General features: G+C 49.7%; 1 protein-coding gene across 2 annotated transcripts in view; it reads left to right on the top strand.

Annotated features, from left to right (window-relative positions):
* Positions 1-462: 462 nt before the first annotated feature.
* Positions 463-23,183, top strand: part of LOC141509330 (tyrosine-protein phosphatase non-receptor type 11-like) — a 35,755-nt gene continuing 13,034 nt past the window's right edge. The window contains exons 1-3 of one of the 2 annotated variants that reach the window (XM_074218790.1): positions 463-528; positions 18,323-18,445; positions 20,833-21,027. In XM_074218790.1, coding sequence (XP_074074891.1) covers positions 515-528; positions 18,323-18,445; positions 20,833-21,027 — 332 coding nt within the window. In that variant the 5' untranslated portion in view covers positions 463-514. Of the gene's footprint in view, positions 529-9,382; positions 9,449-18,322; positions 18,446-20,832; positions 21,028-23,183 lie in introns of those variants that run through there. The other variant, XM_074218791.1, reaches the window with a different exon arrangement.

Below are 23,183 nucleotides of genomic sequence, written 5' to 3'. Positions count from 1 at the left end.
GGGGAAGGGTGCGGGAGAGGAGGAAGGGGCCGCTGTCCCCAGCATCTCCCGGAGAGGTCTCGAGCTGAGGGTGTGCCAGGGGAGAAACTGAGGCAGAACTTCAAGAAGGAGAGTGCCCAGAAGCTGCTCTTCCCTTTCGCGTGAGGCGCCCTCGGGAAACCTGACCCGGCCGGTAGCCAGGCTGGGCACCGCCACTTTTCAGGAAACTGGGGTTGGGGTGGAGCGGCCCCTTTAAGAGCCAGGGCCTGGATGACAAGGGGCGGGGCCCTGGAAGAGCGGCCTCCGCGGGGGGCGGGACCTCCCGGGGCGGCCACGTGGTTCCAGGGCCCATATAAGGCCAAAGGAGGCGGAGACTCGCGGAGGAAGAAGGCGGGGCCTGGCCATAAGGGGCCGGGGGCGGCCCCGGGGGCGGGGCCTGCCGGCGGCCGGGGCGGGGTGGAGGAGGGCAGGGCCGGGGCCGGGCCGGGCCAGTGCTCCCGAGCGTGCCAGGGGCTCCGGGCCGGGCCGTGGAGACATGACTTCCCGCAGGTGAGCCCGGAGCGGGTGGGGGCCCGGGGTGGGGGGCTCCGAGGCTCCGGGCCTCGGCCCGGCTGCTCCCGCCCGCCTTGACTTGCCGGCTTCGGGCAATGGGCCGGCGCCCTTGCTCCATCTCCACCCTCCTGCCCCGCAGGGCCCCCTCGGCCCGGGGCAGCGGGGCTGGCTACCCCGCGCTCGGCCCCACCGTCCCACTCAGGCTCCCGCGGCCCCTTCGGGGACTGCCCGGCCCCAGGACTCCTGGGCTCCCGGCCGGCCGGGGCTCCCGGGCGGTCTGACTCACAGCCCGTCAGAAGGGAAACTCCGGTTTCCTTGCGCTGAGGAGCGCTGGGCGGGCCGGGCCGCCCTCGCCTGCCGCCGCTGCCTCAGCCCAGCTGCCATTGGGGACCCGCGCCCAAGGGCGCTCGGGGACCCCTGGGCACCTCCCCTTCCCCCAGCCCCAGCTGAGGAGCCAGCCTCTCCCTGCTCCCCCCTGCCCCCCAGTCCCAGGGGGCGCTGACTCACCTCCTCAGGCCTGGCCTCGGGGGCCTTGGATCTCCTGAGCCCGTCCCGGGCTGAGACTGAACCCCTGGTCCGTAGAGGATGCTGGAGCCCAGGGCCTCCCGCCAGTACTGTGTGACTGGGGCCCCCAGAGCCCTGGAGGGGGGGGCTAGCCAGAAAACTTGAGCCCACCCTTCTCTGTAGTCAACCCGCCCCCTCACCCCATGGGCTCCTCCTAGTGCTCCTCAGGTCGGAGCATTACCCAACCCTAGGTGAACAGTGCTTTGGCTCAGCGCACACCCATCGAGGGAGTGGAGTTCCTGCCAAGTTGGTTCTGTTGTTTGGGTCTCCTGGAGGGGACTCTTAGTCCCTTAGACTCTTAGTGCATGGGCACTTCCAGGTTCTTTGGAAGCCTCCCTAGTCTGTCTGAACTCAGATCTCAGGGCCAATCTCTGAGCAATTCAGCCACAGAAGTCTTCAAACCTTCTCCTGATCATCTTTTGAGTCCAAAGAAACTTCCCTAGGGCTGTTTGGTGGTGGCTGCGAGGGCAGTCCTTCCATTCTGCCAAGCACCATGGGAATCTGAGCTGTAAGACTGATTCTCAAGCTCCAAGGAGTTCCCACCAGATTCCAGATCTCACAAAGAGGACTGGGATGGCCCTGCCTCCCTCCTCTATCCTTTTTTTTTAAAACAAGGATTGGGTCTCTGGACCCAAGTCTTCCCAAGTGAGAAGGGAATCATCTGTTCTCTTAGGATCTGTTTGATCCTCGAGCTAGTTGTGAATTTGGGGTGGGGAGGAAGAGAGAAGCTGAGAGCATGTTTGGGAATATCTTGGGCAGACTGTAGAATTTAGGGCTGAGAAGCATCTCAAGAGATCTCCACAGTCCAATCCCCTTATTTACAGATACAGGGATGTTATCTGTCTTCAGGGAAAATCATTGGCCCAAAGACAGACGTGTGAAAAATGGCTTGGGCAGGTGTTTGGACTGAGGTCCTCTGATGCTGATGGATTACCAAGCAATCATAAAGGCCACTGTATGTTGTTCTAAAGATACAGAGAAAATTAAAAAAAAAATCCTTGCCCTCAAGAAGTTTACAATCTAATGGAGGAGCCTTGGGACATACATCCAGAGGTGAAGGGTAGCCCTGGAAGGTCTGGCATTAGCCTATGGAGTGCTGAAGAAAGGCCTCTGAGAGAAGAGTAGTGGGTGATCCAGTGTTGTTTCCCACTGTCTCTCTCTGCTTCTGATCTGGGATTTATTTCCTGAGTGGGGAGGAGAATTGCACTCTCTGTTGAAGGGATAGACTTTGCCCCACCGCCCACTTCCCATGAGATACTGGCCCTCCTACTGTCCCTTCATGTCCTATAGCATACCCTGCTCATTGGTCGGTAAAGGAAGTGTGTATGGGGAATTCTAGGTCCCTTTCTTAGTTCCCAATTTAATTAGTTCTCCCTAGATAGGGGGTGGATGTTGAAGGCTTGGAATTGGGGGCATGCCTTCCCCTTCCCATCTACCAAGTTCTCCTGGGTCGAGGTGGGGGTGGGTGGGTGGGAATGAAAGCAACAGGAAATGGGGGAGGACAGGACAGATGTCGGGCCCAGGCTGATGCTTCCTGTCTGAGGCGGGAGGGAAGAAGGAAACTCTCGCAGGAACTGGGCACTTCCTGCTGTTTCTGCCTGGGTTCTCACTCTGGAGGTGGGAGGGTGAGAACTAGGGCCACATGCCCCCCATGGCAGCTCTGTGTTAGAGAGAACACCTATCTCCTGCCCCTTATGTGCTATCTGAAAGATTCCTAGGCATCAATTTGGAATCTGAGCCCTTTATTTGACAGATGAAGAAACTGAGGTACTGAGGAATAAAAGTCACTAGTCTAAATAGAATTAGAATTCCAACCAGTTTCTCTGAGTCCAAATCTAGTGCTCTCTTTGCTATACTCCAATCTTCCCCCACATTGGCCATAGTAGGATTAATCTATCTACCACTAGCCAGAGTCTTAGTATCTAGAAAACTGGGTTTGAATCCTTCCTCAGACCTTTGGGGACAATAATTGCCTATAGTCTTTTCCGTCCAGGCCTGGGGTAGGAAATTGCATGTGATGATTAATAATAATAATTAACTAGAATTTATAAAGGACCTATTAGGCTCCAGACATTGTGTGAAAGATGCTATGAATGTTACCCCTTTGGATCCTCTCGCCAATCCTGGGTGGCAGGTGTTTTCATTTCCCTCATTTTACAGTTGAGGAAACTGAAGCAGGCAGGTGTGAAGTGACTTGCTCAAGGTCATACAGCTTGGAAATGTCCAAGATGAAACTTGAACTTACTTACTCTTCACCCTGTTCTATAAAGCCATCAGTAAATCTTAAAACACTTTGAAACTGAAGACCAGCCTTCTGACGCTTGGAGCTAAAAGATACGCACAATTTATTTCTACCCACTCAATGAATAAGGCACTTCATTTTAAGTACGTCAGTCTCCTCATCTGGCAAAATGGGAAGTGGGTGGGCTAGACAACTTTTGAGGTCCTTTCCTTCTTAATATGACCAGCCTTTACCCCTTCTAGTTGATAAGATATTTTCTCTGCTGAAGCAGCCTCCCAGGATGAACCATCCCTGCCTGGGGCTCACCCATTTCCCACTCCTCTCATGTCAAACTGAGGTCTGAGATGAGTGGAATGACTTAATCCTATACTAAACACCCACTGAGATGATCAGGGAGCAAGCTATCAATAGCCAGAATGCCTTTCCCTAGGCCATTTCAATTCAGTGCCTCCCCTCTGTTGATTATCTGGCTTCTGGCTATGGTTTGCTTATACATTAGATTTCAAATTTCCTGAAGGTAGACACTTTCTTTGACCCCCCCCCCCCCCTTTTTGGTATGCTGAGCTCTTTGACCAATGACTGGCACACAGTAGGTGCCTAATAATTGCTTATTGACCCCACTGGGAATTCTGCTCCCAGCGACCTGGGCTGTGATCTCTGACACAGTATTCTCAGGAGCCTAGGGAGGAGTGAGGGGAGAAGAAAAGGGTCTTTCATGTCACAGGAGGGGAATCAGTGAGGCTATCCCCTAAAGGGCTGTGTCCATCGTTCTTCTGGATGTCAGCAGCAGTGACCTTCAGGGCCTGAGAAAGATGATCACAAGGTCTTCCAGTTAGTCCCCTGGGTAGGAGCTGCTAAAGCCCCTGGACCTGGGGAGGGGCTGTTGAGAGTTCTCATGAGGAGAATTGGGAATTCTCCCATGTGCAACAACATTTGGGGACTGGCCCTAAGGAAGTCCAATTGCCAGGCCATAGCCTGGCCAGGGCTTTTGCCCCAGTTCTGAACCTTCCCCTTCTCCTCTATCGCCCATGGAAATCCCCGAGTCTGAGAGCGTACAGAGAGAGAGAGAGAGGGCCTGGCATCAACCTTTGGACTGATTCATAGATCTTAGAGCTAAAAGTGACTTCAGCTATCATCTCTTCCAGTCTCTCAAATGACACAGGAAGAAACTGAGGCTCCAAGAAGGGAAGGGACTTTCCTATAGTCAGATGCTTAGTGACATAGTGAGGATCTGAATCCAGGTTCTTTGAATCCCAGAATTCTCTGGGATCACACCACACCCATCTTCCCCCTGGGCCTGGAAGAGGGAACTTGGGAGAGGGAACTCAATTCACATGCTATGGGGATGGGTGGAAAGTTTACAGCTAAGAGGGACAGGCCTTATTCATTGCCAGGAGAATTATTACTGCTCAGGGAGCTTGCCTCTTGGTTCCATATAGCCCCCTCCCCCCCCATAAAAGCTCCTTCACCCTGCTTGGGAGATGGTTATAATGAAAAGATGAGTAGGTTTATAGTCAGAGACCCTCTGTTCAGATCAGAGTTCAGCTGGTTACTACTGCCTGAGGCCTTGGATAAATCACTTCCTCTCTTTGTTCCTCAGTTTCCCCATATATATAAAATGAGGGAGTTGGACTAAATGTTTCTAGCTCTAAATCTATAAGTCCATAAGTTGGTCTCTCCTCAAATCTCTGAAGGAAACTGGTGAAAGAAGCAAATCACTACCCCACTGTGAACTTCTCTGTACGTCAGTCTCGCCACCTGTAAAATAGAGATAATGCTTCTCAGGTTTGCAATAAGAGGGGTGGATCAGTGGATTTCACCCTGACATAACTATAACTGGACAGGGTGACTAGGGCTCTGCCGCAGGGCGGCCTTGGACAGTGTTTATCCCTCCTTCAGTGGAGGGCTAACATGCTAATTCTTTGATTATCCTTGCCCCAATTTGCTAGATACAATCCTGGAGAATTGTTCCTTTGTATCTCTGACCTTGCAGATGAGCTTTCCCTCAGTGATGATGGTAGACAGTTTTACTTCATAAGCATTTATTAAGCTCTTACTGTGTTCAAGAGTCCCTTGACTTGTATAAGACACACAAGAGAAAACCAAATTAGCAATCTCTGCTTTCAATGAGTAAATTGTGGGATGCTGCTGGATGATGGGACAGGTGTCTTAATAATGTCACATCACTATGCACACTTTCAAAGTGTGCAAATCACTTCCCTCCAACATCCTTGTGAAGTAATAGCGTGGCTATTGTTTCCTCTGTTGGAGAGGTTACACATCTGGCACTGAAGAAGTTTCTGAAGATAGTTACTCTGATCTCCTTGTTTGGCACATAGGGAAACTGAGGCCTAGGGAGGTCACCCTAGGTAGATTGAGTTAGAGCTGCAAGAAAGCCCTGAGTTGATCCACTTTGGGCTTTACAGATTTGGGGGCTGTGGTGGACCTGGCTGCAGATAGGGGGTGGTTGATGCCATTTCCCCCCTCCCTCTTTGGGCTTTTATACCTACTGGGGAGTGCTCCCCTCCCCCATCCTCAGGGAAAGCTCTAACTGCTCCATCCCCTTCCCCTCCCCCAAGCTCCAGGTGTCCTAGACACAGCAACTGAAATCCTTCGAGTGCCAGCTCCTTTGATCACTCCCCCCCCCCAAAAAAAAATTCCTCATGAAGTGTGAAAGCAGAAATAGCTTCTCTGTACTTGCCCAGGGCTAAAAGTAACTCTGTCCTGGTGCCCAGGCTCCTAATTTAACCCTGATGTTCTTAATTTGGCTCCTACACTTGGACCATGGGGTAGGGGGAGGGAGGGAGCCTGGGGTGGGAACAGGGGTTTGGCCAGCATCATTGCCAGATATTGAATGAGAACCAAGTCAGAGAGAGTACCCCCTGTCCTCATCCTCCAGTGTCTGCTCTCTGCCTTACCTCTCCCTTACTCTGAAGTCACCTCCAAAGGGGCCTTACCCTGACCCATGCCCCCAAGATCAGGTTGAGGATTCTCTTTTTTTGGTTTTCTTTTAGTTTTGTGTTTTTTGCAAGGTAGTGGGGGTTAAGTGACTTGCCCAAGGTCATACAGCTAAGTATTATGTGTCTGAGGCTGGATTTGAACTCAGGTCCTTCTGACTCCAGGACTAGTGCCCTATCCACTGCACCACCTAACTGCTCCTGAGGAATCCTCTTAAAATATTCCCATTGGATATGGAAGGAGGGGAAAATGCCCTAAATGTTCAGGAAGAGGGACTCAGGTCAAATTCTGCCTTGGTTGAATTCTAGTTGGGTGACCTTGGACAAATCATTCTACTTCTGTGAGCAGAGCCGTGGGAGGATTGGAGTAGGAAGTGGGTTAGAGGACCAGAATGGAGGATCCCCAGTAGCCTGCCTCTCCCACCCTCAATCCCCAAGAAATCAAGAACCAGATTCTCTGGAAAGTGGATTGTGCCGCCCCCCCCATTTCTTGGTAGTTCTCTGGATGACAGTCCCTATTCTTTTTCACCTCCAACCAGTTCAGATGAACTTTCTCCACGTTTACAAACTCCTAGTTACGGCTCCATCTCGAGTCTCATCTGTGAAATGAGACTTGATGACCCAAAGGTTCTGAATCATAGGATCTTGTGTCCTCCTTGTTTGGGTCTCCCCTGCACATCTGTCCGACTCTCCCTGACCTTCAGCTTTCCATCTGTAATGAGGATGTTGGACCAGAGGTTGGCATCTGAGGGCTCCCCTCCAGCTCTAATCACCAGTGACTCTATTGAGCTGGATGGAAGGGCTGCTCCTTGCAACATAGGGAGGACTCAGACTCCTCTTATCCTGGAGCTGGACAGCTAGCTCTGCCACAGACCCAGCAAGGGCTTCCTGGACCAGGGCTGAAGTGCCTGAGAATGACAGGGCTTGAGGGGTGATGGGAAAAGAAGACAAGGAAGCGTGGATCAGAGCCTTTGGACACTTGACTGTTTGCTATTCTGTTTGTGTTTCTGGGTCCTATCTTTGTCTATTGTGGTTTCCAAAAGACTGGGCTTGGAATCAGGAAGACATGAATTCAAATTCTCTCATTCATTCCCTAGTTATGACCCTGGGCAAGTCAGTTCACTTCTGTCGATCTCAATTTTCTCAACTGAAAAATGAGGATAACCATTGTGCCTGGGTCCCAGAGTTGTGACAATGAAATGAGACTATTTGTAGATGCTTATTAGCACCAGTGCTGGCAGGAAAGAGGCCTTTATTAAATGCTTAGTCCCTTCCCTCCTTCCCTCTGTGTGTATGTGTTCTCTATGGCTCTCTGTCCTTCCCTCCCTCCTCTCCCTCTCTGTGTCCTCCCTCTTTTTCTCTCTCTTCCCCACTCTTTATTTCTGATTCTGTCTGCTTGTCTCTGTCATTCTACTGTCTCTCTCCCTCTCTCCCCCCACCCTCTTTCTGTCTCTGCCTCTCTCCACTCTGTTTCTGTGTATCTTCCTCTCCCTTTCGCTCTCCTTTCTCTCCCTCTCTCTATTCTCTCCACTGTTTTTTCTCTTCTTTCTCTCTCTGCCTGTCTTTTTCTCTTTTCCTTTCTCTTTCTTTTCCCCTTCTCTTTGCCTCTGTCTTTCCTCACCAACATTCTGCCCCCCTCTCCCCCTCTCACTAGAACTTTTTCTTTCTCTTCCACCTTCTGTCTCTCTCTCCCTCTGCTCTGTTCTGTTTCCCTTTCTTTCCTCTCCCCACTCTATCTAGAACTTTTTCTTTCTTTCCCACCTTCTCTCTCTCCCTCCCTCTCTTCTCCCTCTTACCTTTCTCTCTCCCTCTCCTGTTTCCCTTTCTTTTCCCCTCCCTACTCTATCTAGAACTTTCTCCAACCCTTTGTCTCTCTCTTTCTCACTTTTCTTTTCCTTGTACCTTTCTCTCATCTCTTTCTCTTCTCCTCTCCTCTCCTCTCCTCTCCTCTCCTCTCCTCTCCTCTCCTCTTCTCTTCTCTCTGTCTCTGTCTCTCTCTCTCTGTGTCTGTCTCTCTCTCTCCCCGCCTTCTGTTTCCTTTTTTTTCCCCTTCCCCCCCTCTCTAGAACGTTTTCTTTCTATTTCTTTCTCCCTCTCTCCTTTTTCTCTCCCTATCCCCATCTCTCTCCCTTTCTCTTTCTGCTTCTCCCTCTCCCCATCCCCCTCTCTTACTCTCTGAGGACTAGACCCAGTCTACAGCAGGATGGACTTGGGTCAGCCCTAGGGAAGGACTTCCTGACGGGAGCAGGGAACTAAAATAAGCGGCTTGAGAGCTTCCAGAGGAGGGGGAGCTGCTTGATGAAATGCAGCTTTATCTTTGGGCAGGGGTTAGGGAGACAATGCCATAGAATTCCAATTGCTCACTCTGGACTCAAAAGATCTGGGGTCAAATCTTTCTTCTGCCTCTTAGTATCTCTATGACTTTGGGTAGGTCCCTGACATTCCTCATTTGTCAGATGAGGGGATATTGGACTTGACCTCTGAGCTCCTGCATCTAGGACAGATTTCTTGGGCCTCCACCTGGGCTCCTGCCAGTCTCCTCCCCAATCATGCCCCTGTCCTAACCTGGGGATACTGTCTGCCCTGGCTCTTGTTGAGCTCAGCACCTTGGGCAGCTGTTTCTGGGCCTTCCCAAGACTGCCGAGCTGCTAACTCTGTCCCTGATGATGTTAGGTCTCTGCCTCTCCGATCCCTGCTGTACTGTTGGGTTCAGAACATCAATCTCCCCACCCCACCTCCTGCACGTCTTCTCCCCCCACATCCTCCCACCCTCGCCTTCCCCTGAGTTGAGCTGGCCTAGCCTAGAGGAAAGCTGGGTTGGGCTGGGCCTTGCTGTCCTGGGTCCCTTTGGCACAGCTCCCTGGAGCTGCCCTCCAGCCAGACCTCGGGTCCCAGCTGTCCCTCCGCCCTCAGCAGCTCAGGCCTGTCCCCTTGGCCCCGGCCGTGCCCCTATCAGGCTGCCACACGCCCAGCCAGAGCTCAGCCAAGTCCCCGATTAGGGCGCCCACTCCCCGCCCCCTTCCCCCCTCCCCCTGGCTTCTGCTCCCTCCGTGTCCTGTGGTTTGTGGACTAACGTCTTGGTCTGCCTCAGAGCTGGACGGGCAGGCGGACGGAGGGCTCTGGTTGTGTCTCTGAGGCCCAGGGTCATGGTGAGGTAGGGAGAACACTGGGACATGGGGACATGAGGGACACCCAGCTCCGCTGTGGCACCTGCTGGACCATTCCTGGGTTCTCTCCACTGTGCCTGGAAGGCATTAGTCCCTGGGCCCCTCTGAGGTCCCTCGTTTCCTTGGGGCTGAGGGTGGACCCTAGGCTGGAGGGAATGCTCAGGTCTTTTCCAGTTTTTGGATCTTCTCACTCTGCCAAGGTGGAGTTAGGGAAGCCCTACATGGGCCTCTCTTCTGGTTAATCCTGGAATGGGAATGGCAGGAGGGAAGATTCCAGGGAAGCTCTGGGGATGGGGGAGGGAGGAGTAGTAATCTGGTCTGGGGACTGGTCTCCTGGCAGCACCCTAGTTTGAGGACTATGTTAAGGGTGTGGTTGGTGTGACCATGGCTGGGAACTGAGAGCGGAAAGCTTTATGATAAGTAGGAATTGATTTGGGGGCCTTTGGCATCTCACCATTAGCAGTGTCATTGGGCATCGGCTCCAAGGGGCCCCTGATCTCTTGTCCCCAGGAGAAGGGTGAGATCAGTTCTGGAGCCTCCAGAGACTTCTTAAGTGGAGGAGTTGGGGATGTGGGGGGGCTTGATTTCTTTTGTGTGGTTACATGAGGGGACAACCCTCTATTCAAGGTAATGAGGTCCACAGGAGCCTCTGGTGGAGAGCGGTCGGTGTAGGGCTGATGATGGGCTGGCTCTCTAGCCTAGCATTATGGGGGTGAGAGACTCCTTTCCATTCAAGAGCCTGAAGGCTCAGACACTGTACCCTTCTCTGGCTGATGCCTCCTCCTAGGTGACTCCACATTCCCTAGACTGGTGTGGCTGTTCTCACTCTTTCTCAGATACATATCCCTCTCATTTATCCACAGGGACATTGGACTGACCCAGTGACTTGGACTGTGGCCAGTCCAATTGCCCAGTCGTCTGCTAAGATAGTTCATGCTGAAAGGACCCAAGAGTATATAGATTTAGAATTGGAAAGGATCTTTGAGATCATCTAGACCATCCTTATTGTACAAAAGAGAAAACTGAGGTCAAAAGAATTGAAATTACTTGTTCAAGGTCATAAAGATAACAGCTAGCACTTTACAAATGTTATCTCATTTGATCCTCATAACAAACCTCGAAGGATAAATGCTATTTTTAGTTTATTGTCTGCATTTTGCAGATGGGGAAACTGAGGCAAAAAGAAGGAAAGTGACTTGGTCAGGGTCCCTCTTGGACTCTCCTGCCTCCGACCTTATGATGAGTAGGAATTGTGGAAGGGGGTTTTGCGGGGTCACAGGAACACACTAGCTTTCCTCTGATCTATCTTTTGTTATTTCAGGCCATTCTCACTGTGCTGTGGGAAGTTAACTTTGATGGCTTGGGGCCTTGCTCTGATACCCACCTCCCTGTGTGACCTTGAACAAGTCACTTCTCTTGGCTGGAACTCAATTTCTCATCCATGAAATGGGACTCAACGAGGACTTAAGATCCCTCCTAGTTTTTGGTCTTAGGTCCTAGGCTCTCTTGGCGTCTTCCCAGAGAGTAGGGCAGGGGAACCAGAGAAGACACTTCGGGCTCTCTTGGAATCCTAAATCTAGAGTTGGGAGAAACCTTGGGAGCCCTCTTATCTAACTCCCTCATTGTACAAATGAGGAAACTGAGACCCAGTAAAGATGAGGTAGGATTGGCACCCAAGTTCTCCAGGAAAAGGGTTAGACAGAAATATCTGGAACCTAGACCTTCAGTGAGATGGGGAAAGAGATTCAGAGGCAGAGGAAGAGGGTCTAGATTCAAATTCTGGTGCTGCCAGTTGGATGGCCTTTAACGTCCCTTCAGTTTTAGGGGTGAGAGTGGGTTCCCTTTGGCTTCCCAGACTGACCTTGGAGGCTTCACTCCTCCTTCCAGCTTCTCTTCGTGAAGATGCCACAGGATTCTATGGGCACATTGCCCAGAGATTTGAGGAACAAAGTGTCGTGAGCCCTGGGAGAGCAATGGGGATCCAGTCCAGATGGGGAGCAGCTACATTAATCCTGCTTCTCCCCAGGCTCCCTGATGGAGGAGGGGAAGGATGGTTAAGGTCTGCAGGGCAGGGACCAGTTCAGGAAGAACTAGGGCTCTGCTACCTGCTGGGGGTGGGGACCCTAAAATGCCCCAAGGCCATTTGACTTAGCCTGAGTCACTTGTATCTTGGGTTCATCTCCTGGGGTGGGAGTGGGCACTGCCTGGGGACCCCGAGCTGTTGGGCTATGACTCATTTCCTGGGGGCAATGAGACCAGGAGGGGCTGTGTGGCTGGTCTCACTTCCCTAATGATAGTCTGGCCCCGCCAGGGGGTAAGGGTGGGGTGACCCAAACTGGCTTTAGGAAAGCAACTGGTCCTCTGCTCTGCCGGTCCTCAGTCCCATCCCCACCCTGTATCCAGATCCACCCTCCCCTTTGTCAGGGAGATGGGAATAACAATGTAATTTTCCCCTCCTAGACTAGGCCACCCCTCATTCCCATGGTGGCCAGGGTGTGACCATAGACTTATCCTCACCAGGGCTACTGTTTTAGGGGCCCTGAGCTGGGCACACACATTTCTCCAGTGCACCTCTGAGGCTAGATGGGAGGGCAGGATGTAGGTCCCCACATCGAGGGCCGGAAGGAGCCAACTCCCTTTTTAATAGATGAGAAAACTGAGACCCAGTAGACCAAAAGATTTAGGTAAATCGATAGAGAGCTGGAAGGGACCTTACAAGGATTCTGGTCCAATCCCCTCATCTTATAGAAGTGGAAACTGAGATCCAGAGAGATGAAGTGACTTACCCAAGGTCATCTTTGCAAGAACTTAGGTCTACAACTAGAAAGGGCCTCAGACCATTTAGTCCAAACCTCTTAAGCTCAGAGATGGGGAATGTTTTTCCCAAGATCACACCAAGAAGAGTCAGAACCAGGCCCACTAACTCCAAATTCACCACCCTTTCCACTGGACCAGGCAGCTCTTCCCATACTAAACTCCAGAAACAATACAGATACAGCCAGCTTTGGTTGGCAGAGAGTCTGGCTTGGATTGGCTGTTTTTAGCCAGGCCTCATCTTAGCAGGAGGATATGTGGGGAATTTCCCTGCTCCTGGACAGACTGGTGTGACTAGGTCAGGGACAGATGCCTCTGGTTTTCCCCAGCCCAGCTTGAGGTCATCACCAAAGACCTCAGCTCCTTCCAGATCAGGGTCCTTTGCCCCTTGGCCAGGGAAGGAAGTAGGTGAGAAGGAGGGGGAGACCCTGGAACTTCTTCTGGCCCAGGTCGGCCACAGAGCTTTTAGGGTCTCCTAGTCCAATCTGGCCCCTTGAGGAGATTTCCGCTTTGATAAGACCTAGGCCACTCCTGAGAGTGAGATGCTCAGGAGGGGGGATGGAAAATCTGAATATAAGTTACCAAAGGAAAAAACAACCTGGCTGGCCCCCCCTCCTTCCAAACCGCAGCTCTGGCCCAGCTACCTCCCCCACACCCCCACTCCAGGCCCGAGGCCGGGGGCCCTCACTCAGTGGCTTGTATGACAGCCCCTCAGCTCAGCATTTTCCACAGTAGAGGCGGATGCTGGGCAGGGAGGGAGCCTCAGTGACAAATGGAAACGCCTCTCCCTCTCACTGTGTCTCTGTCTCCATCCTTAGGTCTGTCTCTGCCTGCCTGTCTCCTTTCTTCCCCTTGAAACCTTTCCCTCTCTTTGTCTGCCCATTTATGTCTGAGGCTTTCAATTACTGCCAAGTGCTCTCCATTCTTTTCCTCTAGAATATCTCTTACACCTACCCACCCTGGCCACTCTCGCCTCCCCGTACCTGAGTATTGGCACCTTTCCTTTGGAATATTGGGACAGCTTCCAAACTGAGCTCCCTGGCTCCAGGGTCTCCCTTTACACCTAGGCAGCTAGCATCTGTTAGTCAGTCAGCAAACACTGATTAATGCATTGCTATGTCCTACCTGTTCAGAAATCTTACATGGCTTCCCCATTACTTGCAGGATAAATTCCAAACTCTGCAGTTTGGCATTCAAGGCTCCCCAGGATCCATCCTAACCTGCCTCTCCAGCCTTCTCCTTCCTCCATCCCCTTTGCCTATTCTGAGTGTGTCTTCCAAAGTAGGCTGCCATTTCCCTCCTTCAGTCAATCCTAGAAAAAAGTCTAATGATCCTGGCTTGCAGTCAGGAAGACCTGGTTCCCAGCCCACCTTAGACACTCGTGAACCATATGACCTGGAAAGTCCACTCACATCTATTGGACTCAGTCTGTTCCTTTGTCAAATGGAGTAGACTTGAAGGTCTCTGAGGACCCTTTGTTTTAAGACTATGATCCTTGAAGCTATTAAGTGCCTACTATTTGTCAGACTCTAGAGGTGCAAAGACATCAGGAAAATATTGCCCCTGCCCTCAAAAATGTGACATTTTACTGGGGCAATGGGGTTTCTACTGAGGAAAATAAGTTCGAGTTTTGTTTTATTAGAGGGGGCTTGACTAGGATTGAAGGAGCATCCTTGCTGGGGGAAAAGGGTGGCGGCTTCCAAATATTCTGACCTTTGTGATTAAGGACTCCTGTCTAGGATGTGTCTGTTCCCCCTCTCTCCTTTCCTTTCTACTCTATCCCTTTCTCTCCCTTCCTCCCTCCTTCCATCTCTCTCTCTCTCTCTCTCTCTCTCTCTCTCTCTCTCTCTCTCTCTCTCTCTCTCTCTTTCTCTCACTCTCTCTTTCTCTCTCTCTCCCCCTCCCTCCCTGTTTTTTTCCTCTCCCCTTCCCTACAACTCTCTTCTTCTGGGTCTGTATCTCTATCACTTCTATCTCTCCCCATTCTGACATCTCTCACATTTTCCTGTCTCACTTTTCCCCCTCCCCCACTTTCTTCTGGATTTGAAGTCAGAAACTTTGGGTTTGAGTCCTACCTCTAAAGTTTACTGCTTGTTTGACTACCTCTCTGTCTCTCTCCTTCCTCCCCTCCAACATGGGCCTTAGTTTCCTCATTTGGACAATGGGACAGTTGGCATAGATGGCCTGTTAGATCCCTTTCAGTTTGAGAAATATGATTCTATGACTTCCCTGAACTCAGTTTACTCATCTGTAAAATGAAGAAGTTGGCCAGATGACCTCAGTGATCCCTTTCAGGGATCTCTTTGGTCTTCCCATTCTTTTAGTCCCTTGTCTCTAAGAAGGCCAGTGCTACAGGCCCCAGGGCTAGAAAGGAGAGGGTTGTAAAGGCCCATCCTTCTCTAGTGTTCTTAGTGGAAGACCCAGCCTGAGCTAAGACCTCGGTGATCCCTATTATCTGCTGCAAAGAGAGGACTCATAGAAGACCCCAGCCTGATTTGGATCCCAATCTCAGCTCCAGTGGCTCAAGGCTGTGTTTTGCTTTGCTCTGCGAAGTTCCCTTTGTGATGGTGTGTCTGGATAGTCAGGTAGGCAGATCCTAAGGTTGTCAAGACTTCCATTGTCTTTTGGAAAGTGGACAAGTTAGACCCTAGCCTGGACCAGAATTGAATCTATAGTCACAGACACTCAAAATCCTTAGATCCACCTCACCACCATGCTTAGCAGTTTCCTCAGGGGATGCAAGAGAAGGACCACTGATTCTGGAAACCAAAGACCTGAGTTTCAATCCTGGCTCTTTGGTTTGCCACCATCTCTGGCCTTAGGGACCTTGGGCAAGTCACCATCTCCTCAAGTCTCAGTTTCCCTCTCCAATAAAAGAAGATTGACCTAATTGATCTCTGGGTTCCTTTCCATCTCTAAATCTGTGATCGTCATTTAGGTTGCTCAGTATTTAGAATGCTTGACTTAGAGTCAGGAAGACCTGAGTTCACATCCTGCTTAGTAGTCCTGTGACCTTGGGCAAATCAGTTTCTCCCAGCCTCAGTCTCCTTATCTGCAAAATAAAGGGAATAATAGCACCTATTTAAAGAGATTATTGTGAGGATCAGATGAGATAATCATTGTAATGTTTTGCAAACTTTAGAGTGCCAGATGAATCATTATTGTATCTAAGGACTTGATGGTCCCCCAATATCCTGTCTGGCTCTTAATCCTGTAGTGTGGGGACTACAGGACCATGCACATTCCATTCCCTGGAAGACATTTCATAATCCTCTAGCATGCTGAGGTCCCAGAGGGTGATGTTTATTTCCCTTCATCTTAGACCTAAATAGATGTTGGGAGTTCTCACGCTTGGCCACCCTTCTGAATTATTCCGTTTGCATGGAGGTTACAGTGTTTCAGTTGCCAAGTCATAGGTTACAGTATTAACCCGGGAAGCTTGAAGACTTTGGGGGAGGTGAGCAAATCCGTCAGAGAGCCCTCACCTGCTCTGAGTTGGGCTGTCCTCAGGATGGGGGTTACAAAGTAAAAAACTAAAAAAAAAAATCTAAAAAACTACTAGAAATAATCAGCCCCTTTAGAAAAGTCTCAGGATATAAAATAAATCCTCACAAATCCTCAACTTTTCTATATATGACTAGCAAGATACAGCAGGAAGAGCTAGAAAGAGAAATCCCATTCAAAGTGACCTCAGACAATATAAAATTTTTGGGAGTCTGCCTGAGAAGGCAGACTCAGAAACTTTTTGAAAACAATTACAAAGTAAAAAAATTAAAAGACTCCTTGACCTCAGGCAACTTATATCCCATAGGTAGGATATCTTATATCCTGTAGGCAGCAGCATATCGAAAGCAATTACATGGGAAGTGCTTTGGGTGGGATGAAGACATATACCTGGGGGATTATTGTACGTACCCCTGACCTTGCATGGGATTAGGAAGGCTTTATGTAGGGGCAGCTAGGTGGTGCAGTGGATCGAACACTAGCCCTGGATTCAGGAGGATCAGAGTTCAAAACCTCAGACCCTTAATAATTGCCTAGCTGTGTGACCTTGGGAAAGTCACTTAACCCCATTTCTTTAAATGAATAAAAAATAAAGTAGGAAGGCTTTATGTAGAAGGTGATATTTGAGCTGAACTTTGACCAAACTAAAGATCCTAAGAGGCTAAGGTGAAGACGGAAAACATGGAAAGCAGCACCATTGAGTGGAGTGCATGGACATAGGAGATGGAGAAGTCACATGTGAAGAACTTGAAAGAGGGAGCTTTGGCTGCACATATGGTATATATGTGTGTGTGTGTGTGTGTGTGTGTGTGTGTGTGTGTGTGTGTGTGTGTGTATGTGTGTGAAATCAAGTCAGAGAAGACCAGAGAAGATCAGAGAAGATAGAGAAGCCATTGGATCTGACCTGGTGCTAATAGGGAGACTTTGGGAATCCACTGAATATGAGGGTCCAGTAGTAAGCACTTGGACCACTGAAAATGGAGGATGATTGGAATGGAGGTGAACTGGAAGCAAGGGGACGGACATGGGGGCTACTGCAAAGGTCCACTCAGGGCTTTCTCTCTCTGTTTCCCTAGGTATTGGGGGTAGAGTTCACAAGTCACTGGACTTTTTCTAGCTGGCCGTCAATGTTTGCCCTTTTCTGGGAAAGAGGGGAAATCACTGCTGAGTAATTGTTTTTTTCACCAGCTAGATTTCCACCACACCCCTCACTTTCTGTTCCATTTGGGGAGTCTACTTCCCAGTGTCCCCGGATACTCCAGGTTGTATCTGGAGGGGACCAGGAAAAGATTTTTCAAAGTAGGGTTCTTAAACTGAGATCAAGAAATTTTTATTTTATTTTATTTTATTTAGGTTTTTGCAAGGTAAATGGTGTTAAGTGGCTTGCCCAAGGCCACACAGATAGGTAATTATTAAGTGTCTGAGGCCGGATTTGAACCCAGGTACTCCTGACTCCAGAGCTGGTGCTTTATCCACTACACCACCTAGCCTCCCTCAAGGAACTTTTTCTGGAAAAAAAATTTGATAATTTTATTTCAATATGATTGACTTTCTTTGTAAGGTATGTATTTGATTGGTTTAGAAACATGATTCTGAGAAGGCTTCTCCCAACTTTCATGGGATTCTTTACAGGAGCAAATCTATCCTGGGATTTTTATTGAATGGGGGCCCTAAGACCTGAGGAGAGGACCCTATTACCTTATAGAGGCTAGAAGAGGGTTAATATGTGTGTGGTGGGGTCTTTCCTTGAGCCAGACTGCTCAGCATCTGGGAGAGGTCTGCTCTCTCCCTTCTCAGACTCTCCTGTCCCTTCCCTGTCTCCCTCTAGACATAGACAATGTCTTTTGATGGTGAAGGTCAAGGTACAATGAAAGTCAAGAATTCTTGTCCTAAAGGGACCCTGCTCTGGGAGTTAGCAAGTTGAAATCTTTGCCTATAGAAATCTCTTTGCCTATAGTGGGAATGTACATAGCTTTGGAGCAAAACAAGGGGCCTCCTTCTCCAGATGTATTTATTGAGGGGTATGGTAATGGAGAAAAGCAAGTTAGCATTCAGGTGCATATTGAGGGTGGGTAGCATGGGATGCTCAGCCTAGTGTATGTTGAGTTTATTGTGAGCAGTATCTGGTCATGTTTTGGGGGATATGGAGAGGCTTAATTCCAATGTGTGTTGGGGGTAATGAGGGGGTTGGTGAGTATCCAGGTTTGTGTTGGGGAACAAAAGAGGACTTCAATTCCCAGTCCTGTGCTGGAGGCCATGAGGTGGCCAGTAAGTATTTAGATGTGTTTTGGGCATTAAGGGAGAGGGTTTTAATTCCCAGTGAATTTTGGGAGCAATGAGGAAGTCATTGAGTATCCAGATGAGTGTTGGGGAAACTTGGAGGACTCAATCTCCTGTGTGTGTTGGGGGTAATGGGACACCAGTGAGGACCAGAACCCCAGATGCTGGGCCTGTGGTCCATGGTTATCTCAGGGCCTCCCCACTGTGTTGTGGAGTCTAAGCTAGGTAGAGCTCACTGTTTGCCTTATCTCTTATTTCCTCAGGTGGTTTCACCCCAACATCAGTGGGCTGGAGGCTGAGAAGCTCCTTCTCACCCGTGGCGTACATGGCAGTTTTTTGGCCCGGCCTAGCAAAAGCAACCCTGGCGACTTTACCCTCTCGGTCAGGTAGGGATGTCTGGGACCCTCTGGGAGTTGGAGTGTGGCAGCTAGGGGGGCAAACTTCGCTTCCTCAGTTGGGAGGAGGGCCAGGATTCTAAAGAGGAAGAGAGACTGGGTCCAGATTAGGGTGTGGGGCCTTGAGGAGTCGCTCTTCTTTCCATGCAGCAAAGGTCAAAGCCAAGGTGAATGACAGACTCCCCTCCCCCACAGCTCCCATTTCTTCAGCTGGAGGCAGATGTGCGTGTTGATAGAGGCCAGTGGCTCCTGGAATATCCAAATATTTATATGTGTGTCCAGGAGATGTAGCCAGAGACTCAAAGCAGGGGGATGCGTGGGAGGGGAAGATACTTCTCTGAACAAAGGTCACCAGAGAAGGACCTGACCAGCACCCTTACACCTGGAGGCCACACCGAGCCGTGAGGCATGGAATTCTTCCCAGGGGAAAAGCTGTTCTGGGGTCTTTATTGAATGGGGGTCCTAAGGCCTGAGAAAAGGACCCTTGTTACCTTATAGAGGATAGAAGAGGGTTAGTATATGTGCAGCCTTGAACCAAACTGCATAGCATCTGAGAGATGCCTGATCTCCCCTCTTGCCAGATGCTCCTGTCCTTTCCCTGTCTCCCTATGGGCATGGACAGTGTCTGTTTAGTGGTGAAGGTCAAGGAGTAGCAATTAGAGAGTGAACCTACTCTTCTTAGAACTTCCTCCTTAGGGAGAGCATATGGAGAAATAAGATTCTTTTGGTCTGGCCTCACTTGTCTTCTATGGTCTCCTTCTTTAAGAATCCCAGAGGCCCCTCCCCTTCCTCTGCCTTTTTTGGGGAGGGGGTAGACTTGGATAACAAGAGTTCTGCCTTCTAGCCCCATCCCTAGAGTCAATGCCAGTGGGGAGGATAGTTCTATAGTTGGAGGTAAGGCGGGCCCTTCCCCCTTCCGCATCTCCATTTTCTCTGGGCTTGGGTTTCTCTGTATCCCCCTCCCCCCCTCAATGACCCATGTTCTTTGTGTGTGTCTGTGAACTGAGTTGGGGGGGGGGTGATGGAAAGGGGAGGGCCTGGTCCAGCCTGGACTCCCTTAGGGCTCTGGTGTATCAATGGCCTCAATTGTCTGACTGGGGCACCCATCAGGAGGGGGGTTGAAGTTTGAGGGAGGAGTGGTCTTCTTGAACAAGGGTATTGTGTGGGGGGAGGGGGAAGGGAAATTAGAGAGGAGCACCCTGGGATTTCCCACCCAAGAGAGCGGGAGTTACCTGAGTCACACAAACTGGACTGGGTAATGGGGGGAGACATTTGGGGTGAGGGAGCTGGGGAATAAGCATCAGAACAATCTCCCAAATCTTTTCAAAGATCCCCACTGAGGATAAGGTAGCAAGAAGTAAGACATTAAAAATGAACCTTCCCACAGCTTGGGGTCTGAGCCTTGGGAGATGTGTGTGGGTGTTCATGTAGAACGTAAAGACTTGCAAAGTAATTTTTATACTATCTTATTTGATGAGCAGATTTGCCTGTAAGGAAGCAGCCATTTTTCCATCCCCATTTTACAGATGAGGAGACTGAGAAAATGATTTTCCTAGGTCACACAGCTAGTAAAGTCCTGAAGCAAGATTCGAACCCAGGGTATCTTCTTCACTCCAAGATACCTCTCCCTGATACCCCTCCGAATGATTAGAGAATGAGGAAGGCTCTTAGAACAACTTCCTAGGGATATTAAACAACTAAAGGAGATGGGGTTCCCTGGGTGGCAAAATTGATGGAGCATAGACTTGGAGTCAGGAAGACCTGAATTCAAATCCTGCCCCAGATACTTATTTGATGTGTGATCCCAGATAAGTAATTTAACTTACCTGTGCCTCAGTTTCATTATCTCTAAAAAGAGGGGTGGATTTGACGGCTTTGTGATTCCAGCTCTAAATCCAAGATCCCATGACCTTTCCTGACGGAACCCTCTCTAAGAGGTTTGGAGGGCTGTTTCAGTTTTCATCCTGAGGCAGGGGGACTACTGTCTGGGTCCTGCAGATTTTCTTTCCTCTGCCATTAAACAGGAGCCCTCTTCTGTCCAGTTAGCCAATCAACAAACATTTATTAAGCTCCTACTATTTGCTTGACCCTGTGCTAAGTGCTGGGGATCCATTCAATCTAATGGGAGAGGGAAACCAGTATGTACTAACAAGATGAGCAAGAAATAATTAGAGGGATTGGGAAAGACTTTCTGGAAAAGGTGGAATTTTAGCTGAAACTGGAAGGAAGCCGGGGAGGCCAGGAGATGGAGGTGAGGCAGGAGATGGAGCTTCTCATGTGAGGATTGGCCAGGAGGTTGCATGTTGGGCCTGAAGTCATGGCCTCCACCCTAGTCTCTCCCCCTATAGGCCTTGACTGTGTGATCTTGCTCTCTGCAGGAGAAATGAGGAGGTGACCCACATTAAAATCCAGAACTCGGGGGATTACTATGACCTCTATGGAGGTGAGAAGTTTGCCACTCTGGCTGAGCTGGTGCAGTACTACACGGAGCAACATGGCCTGTTGAGGGAGAAGAATGGGGATGTCATCGAACTCAGATACCCACTCAACTGCCAGGACCCCACCTCTGAGAGGTGAGCTCCAGTTGCCTGGCATGACATTCAAGGCCCCTCTGCCTCCCCAATTTCATGCTTGGAGAGAGATGCCCAGAGAGGGAAGGGCTGGAAGGGGGGCTGATTTCTATCTTATTTCAGGGATACTGATGATGGTGATGATGGTGATGAGTGATGATAACTTCAAGAAGACTTGAATTTAAACCCAATTCCCTGACCCCTACTGACCATGTTGAGCGACCCTGGACAAATCATTTAATCTCTCCATGCTCCAGTCTAAGCTACAGACTAGTTATTAATATGCATCAGTGAAGGGAATTTCCACACTGGGCAGTCCCCATTTCCTGTGACAGAAATCCCAAGTCCAGACCCCCCCCCCCCCCAGAAATGTCCAAAACAAAAAAGTTGATACTTGTCAAGTGCTTTGGGGTAGCAAAGTATTCTTGTACATTGTTTTACAACTGAGGAGTTACTCCAAGTCATCTTTATTTTACAGAGAAGGAAACAGACTCAGAAAGATAAACTGGCTTGTCTAGGACAATCCAATTACCAACACAAGTTGAGAGGCAGGATCTGAACCCAGATGAGATCTGACTCCAAGCCTAGAGTTCTTTTGACTCTACCAGGCTGGGTAACTGTCCATGGTTATGCAACAAGAATCACAGAGATTAGATCTCAGGAAGGAGAGTCAGGTCTCAGAGAGGGGGAGGACAGGCTCCTTGGCACTGGGCTCTTTACTCACTCACTCACAGTTGGGGATTTAGCTTGATGGCCCCAGTGTGGAACCATTTCCTCTCCTTATAGCTTCTAGTTGACTGTGACCTGCAGTAGTCCTTCCCTCTTCCCCTGTGACCCTCTGGTCTCTTCTCTTTCTCCATCCTCCCTAACCAGACACATACACATACACATACCCATCAGAAAGGGAAACCAAGAAAGGCTCCCTGACCAAATCTCACTTCCTCCAGCTGAACCCCTTTCCCCTCTCCCCATCCAGGGCCTCCCCCTGCTGCTGTGGTGACTAGTTATAAATAATAGTTCATGTTTCTATAATGCTTTATAGTTTATTGGCCTGTGAGCTAGGTAACACAAATAGAATTATTATTTGTGCATCAATACATACTCTTGTGGGTTTGGGAACCCACACCCAAATAGACACCCATCTCTAAGCAAAAATGTAGGGGATTGCCTCGGACTCAGGACTGAGGGACTTGCCCAGAGTCTGACAGGTAGTCTATATCAAAGCAGGACATTTAAACCCAAGTCTTTTGCCTGTCAGTCCAGTACTGCCTCATCCTCATTTTACAGGTGAAGAAACTGAGTTTCAGAGATCAAGTGACATGCTCCTATTCAACCAGCTAGAAAGTTTGGGATTTGAATTCAGATCTCTACATTTTTGTCTCGTGTTATTTCTAGGCTACTGGACAATCATTGCAAGCCTTCCTAGATCTTAACCCTACTCTCCCTTTATGTGGGAGCTGTAGCAGGGGGAGGAGCTCCCCAGGAAAATCAAGAATATTGAGTCCTTTTGTTTGACTTTGCCCTGATTTCTCTAGTCTGGAGTCACTGAGGTAGAATGACAAGGGCCCAGCAGACCTGGGGTTTAGTCCCAGCCCTCCCACGGCTTCGGAGGGCAAATCTTGGGCAAATCTTTGGGTCTCGGCATCATGATCTCTAAAGTCTCAGCCAGCTTGGACAGTATATGATTCAAGGGAGAAGATGGAATGAGCATATTCTCCCCATGATCCACTTCCTCCAGGAAGACAGGGCCAATATTATTTGCTGCCCTTATAGCCCTCTAGAGTGGTTAGTCCTTCTCTCCAGTGTATATCCCTGTTAAAGCATTTTCCTGCCTCCTTCTAGAGACAATGCCTTTCTTAATGTGGTCGTTCAGGGAGGGGGATGGCATCTGCAACCAGGAATGTGATAGGCCCACAATCCTCTGCCCTGGGCAAATGACATTTGGGAGAGGTTTGAGTTTGAAAGGGCATTGATAAAATGGAGTGAAGTGTGTTAAGCTCCTTGAAACTGGAGGGCTTCAAACTAAGTTTCAGACCTAGCCCTGGGTTACTTCTACCATCACCTTTCTCTGTTCCTGCTTATATGCTGGTGAATCATGTCCAAGTTAGCCCCCAAAATGTGCTATCTGGGCCCACTACAAATGTATGTTGCCTAATTTC

The sequence above is a fragment of the Macrotis lagotis genome, chromosome 1 (assembly GCF_037893015.1).
Source record: "Macrotis lagotis isolate mMagLag1 chromosome 1, bilby.v1.9.chrom.fasta, whole genome shotgun sequence".
Lineage (NCBI taxonomy): Eukaryota > Metazoa > Chordata > Mammalia > Peramelemorphia > Peramelidae > Macrotis > Macrotis lagotis.
Note: the sequence above shows the minus strand (reverse complement) of the source record. Positions and strands in the feature narration are given on the sequence as shown.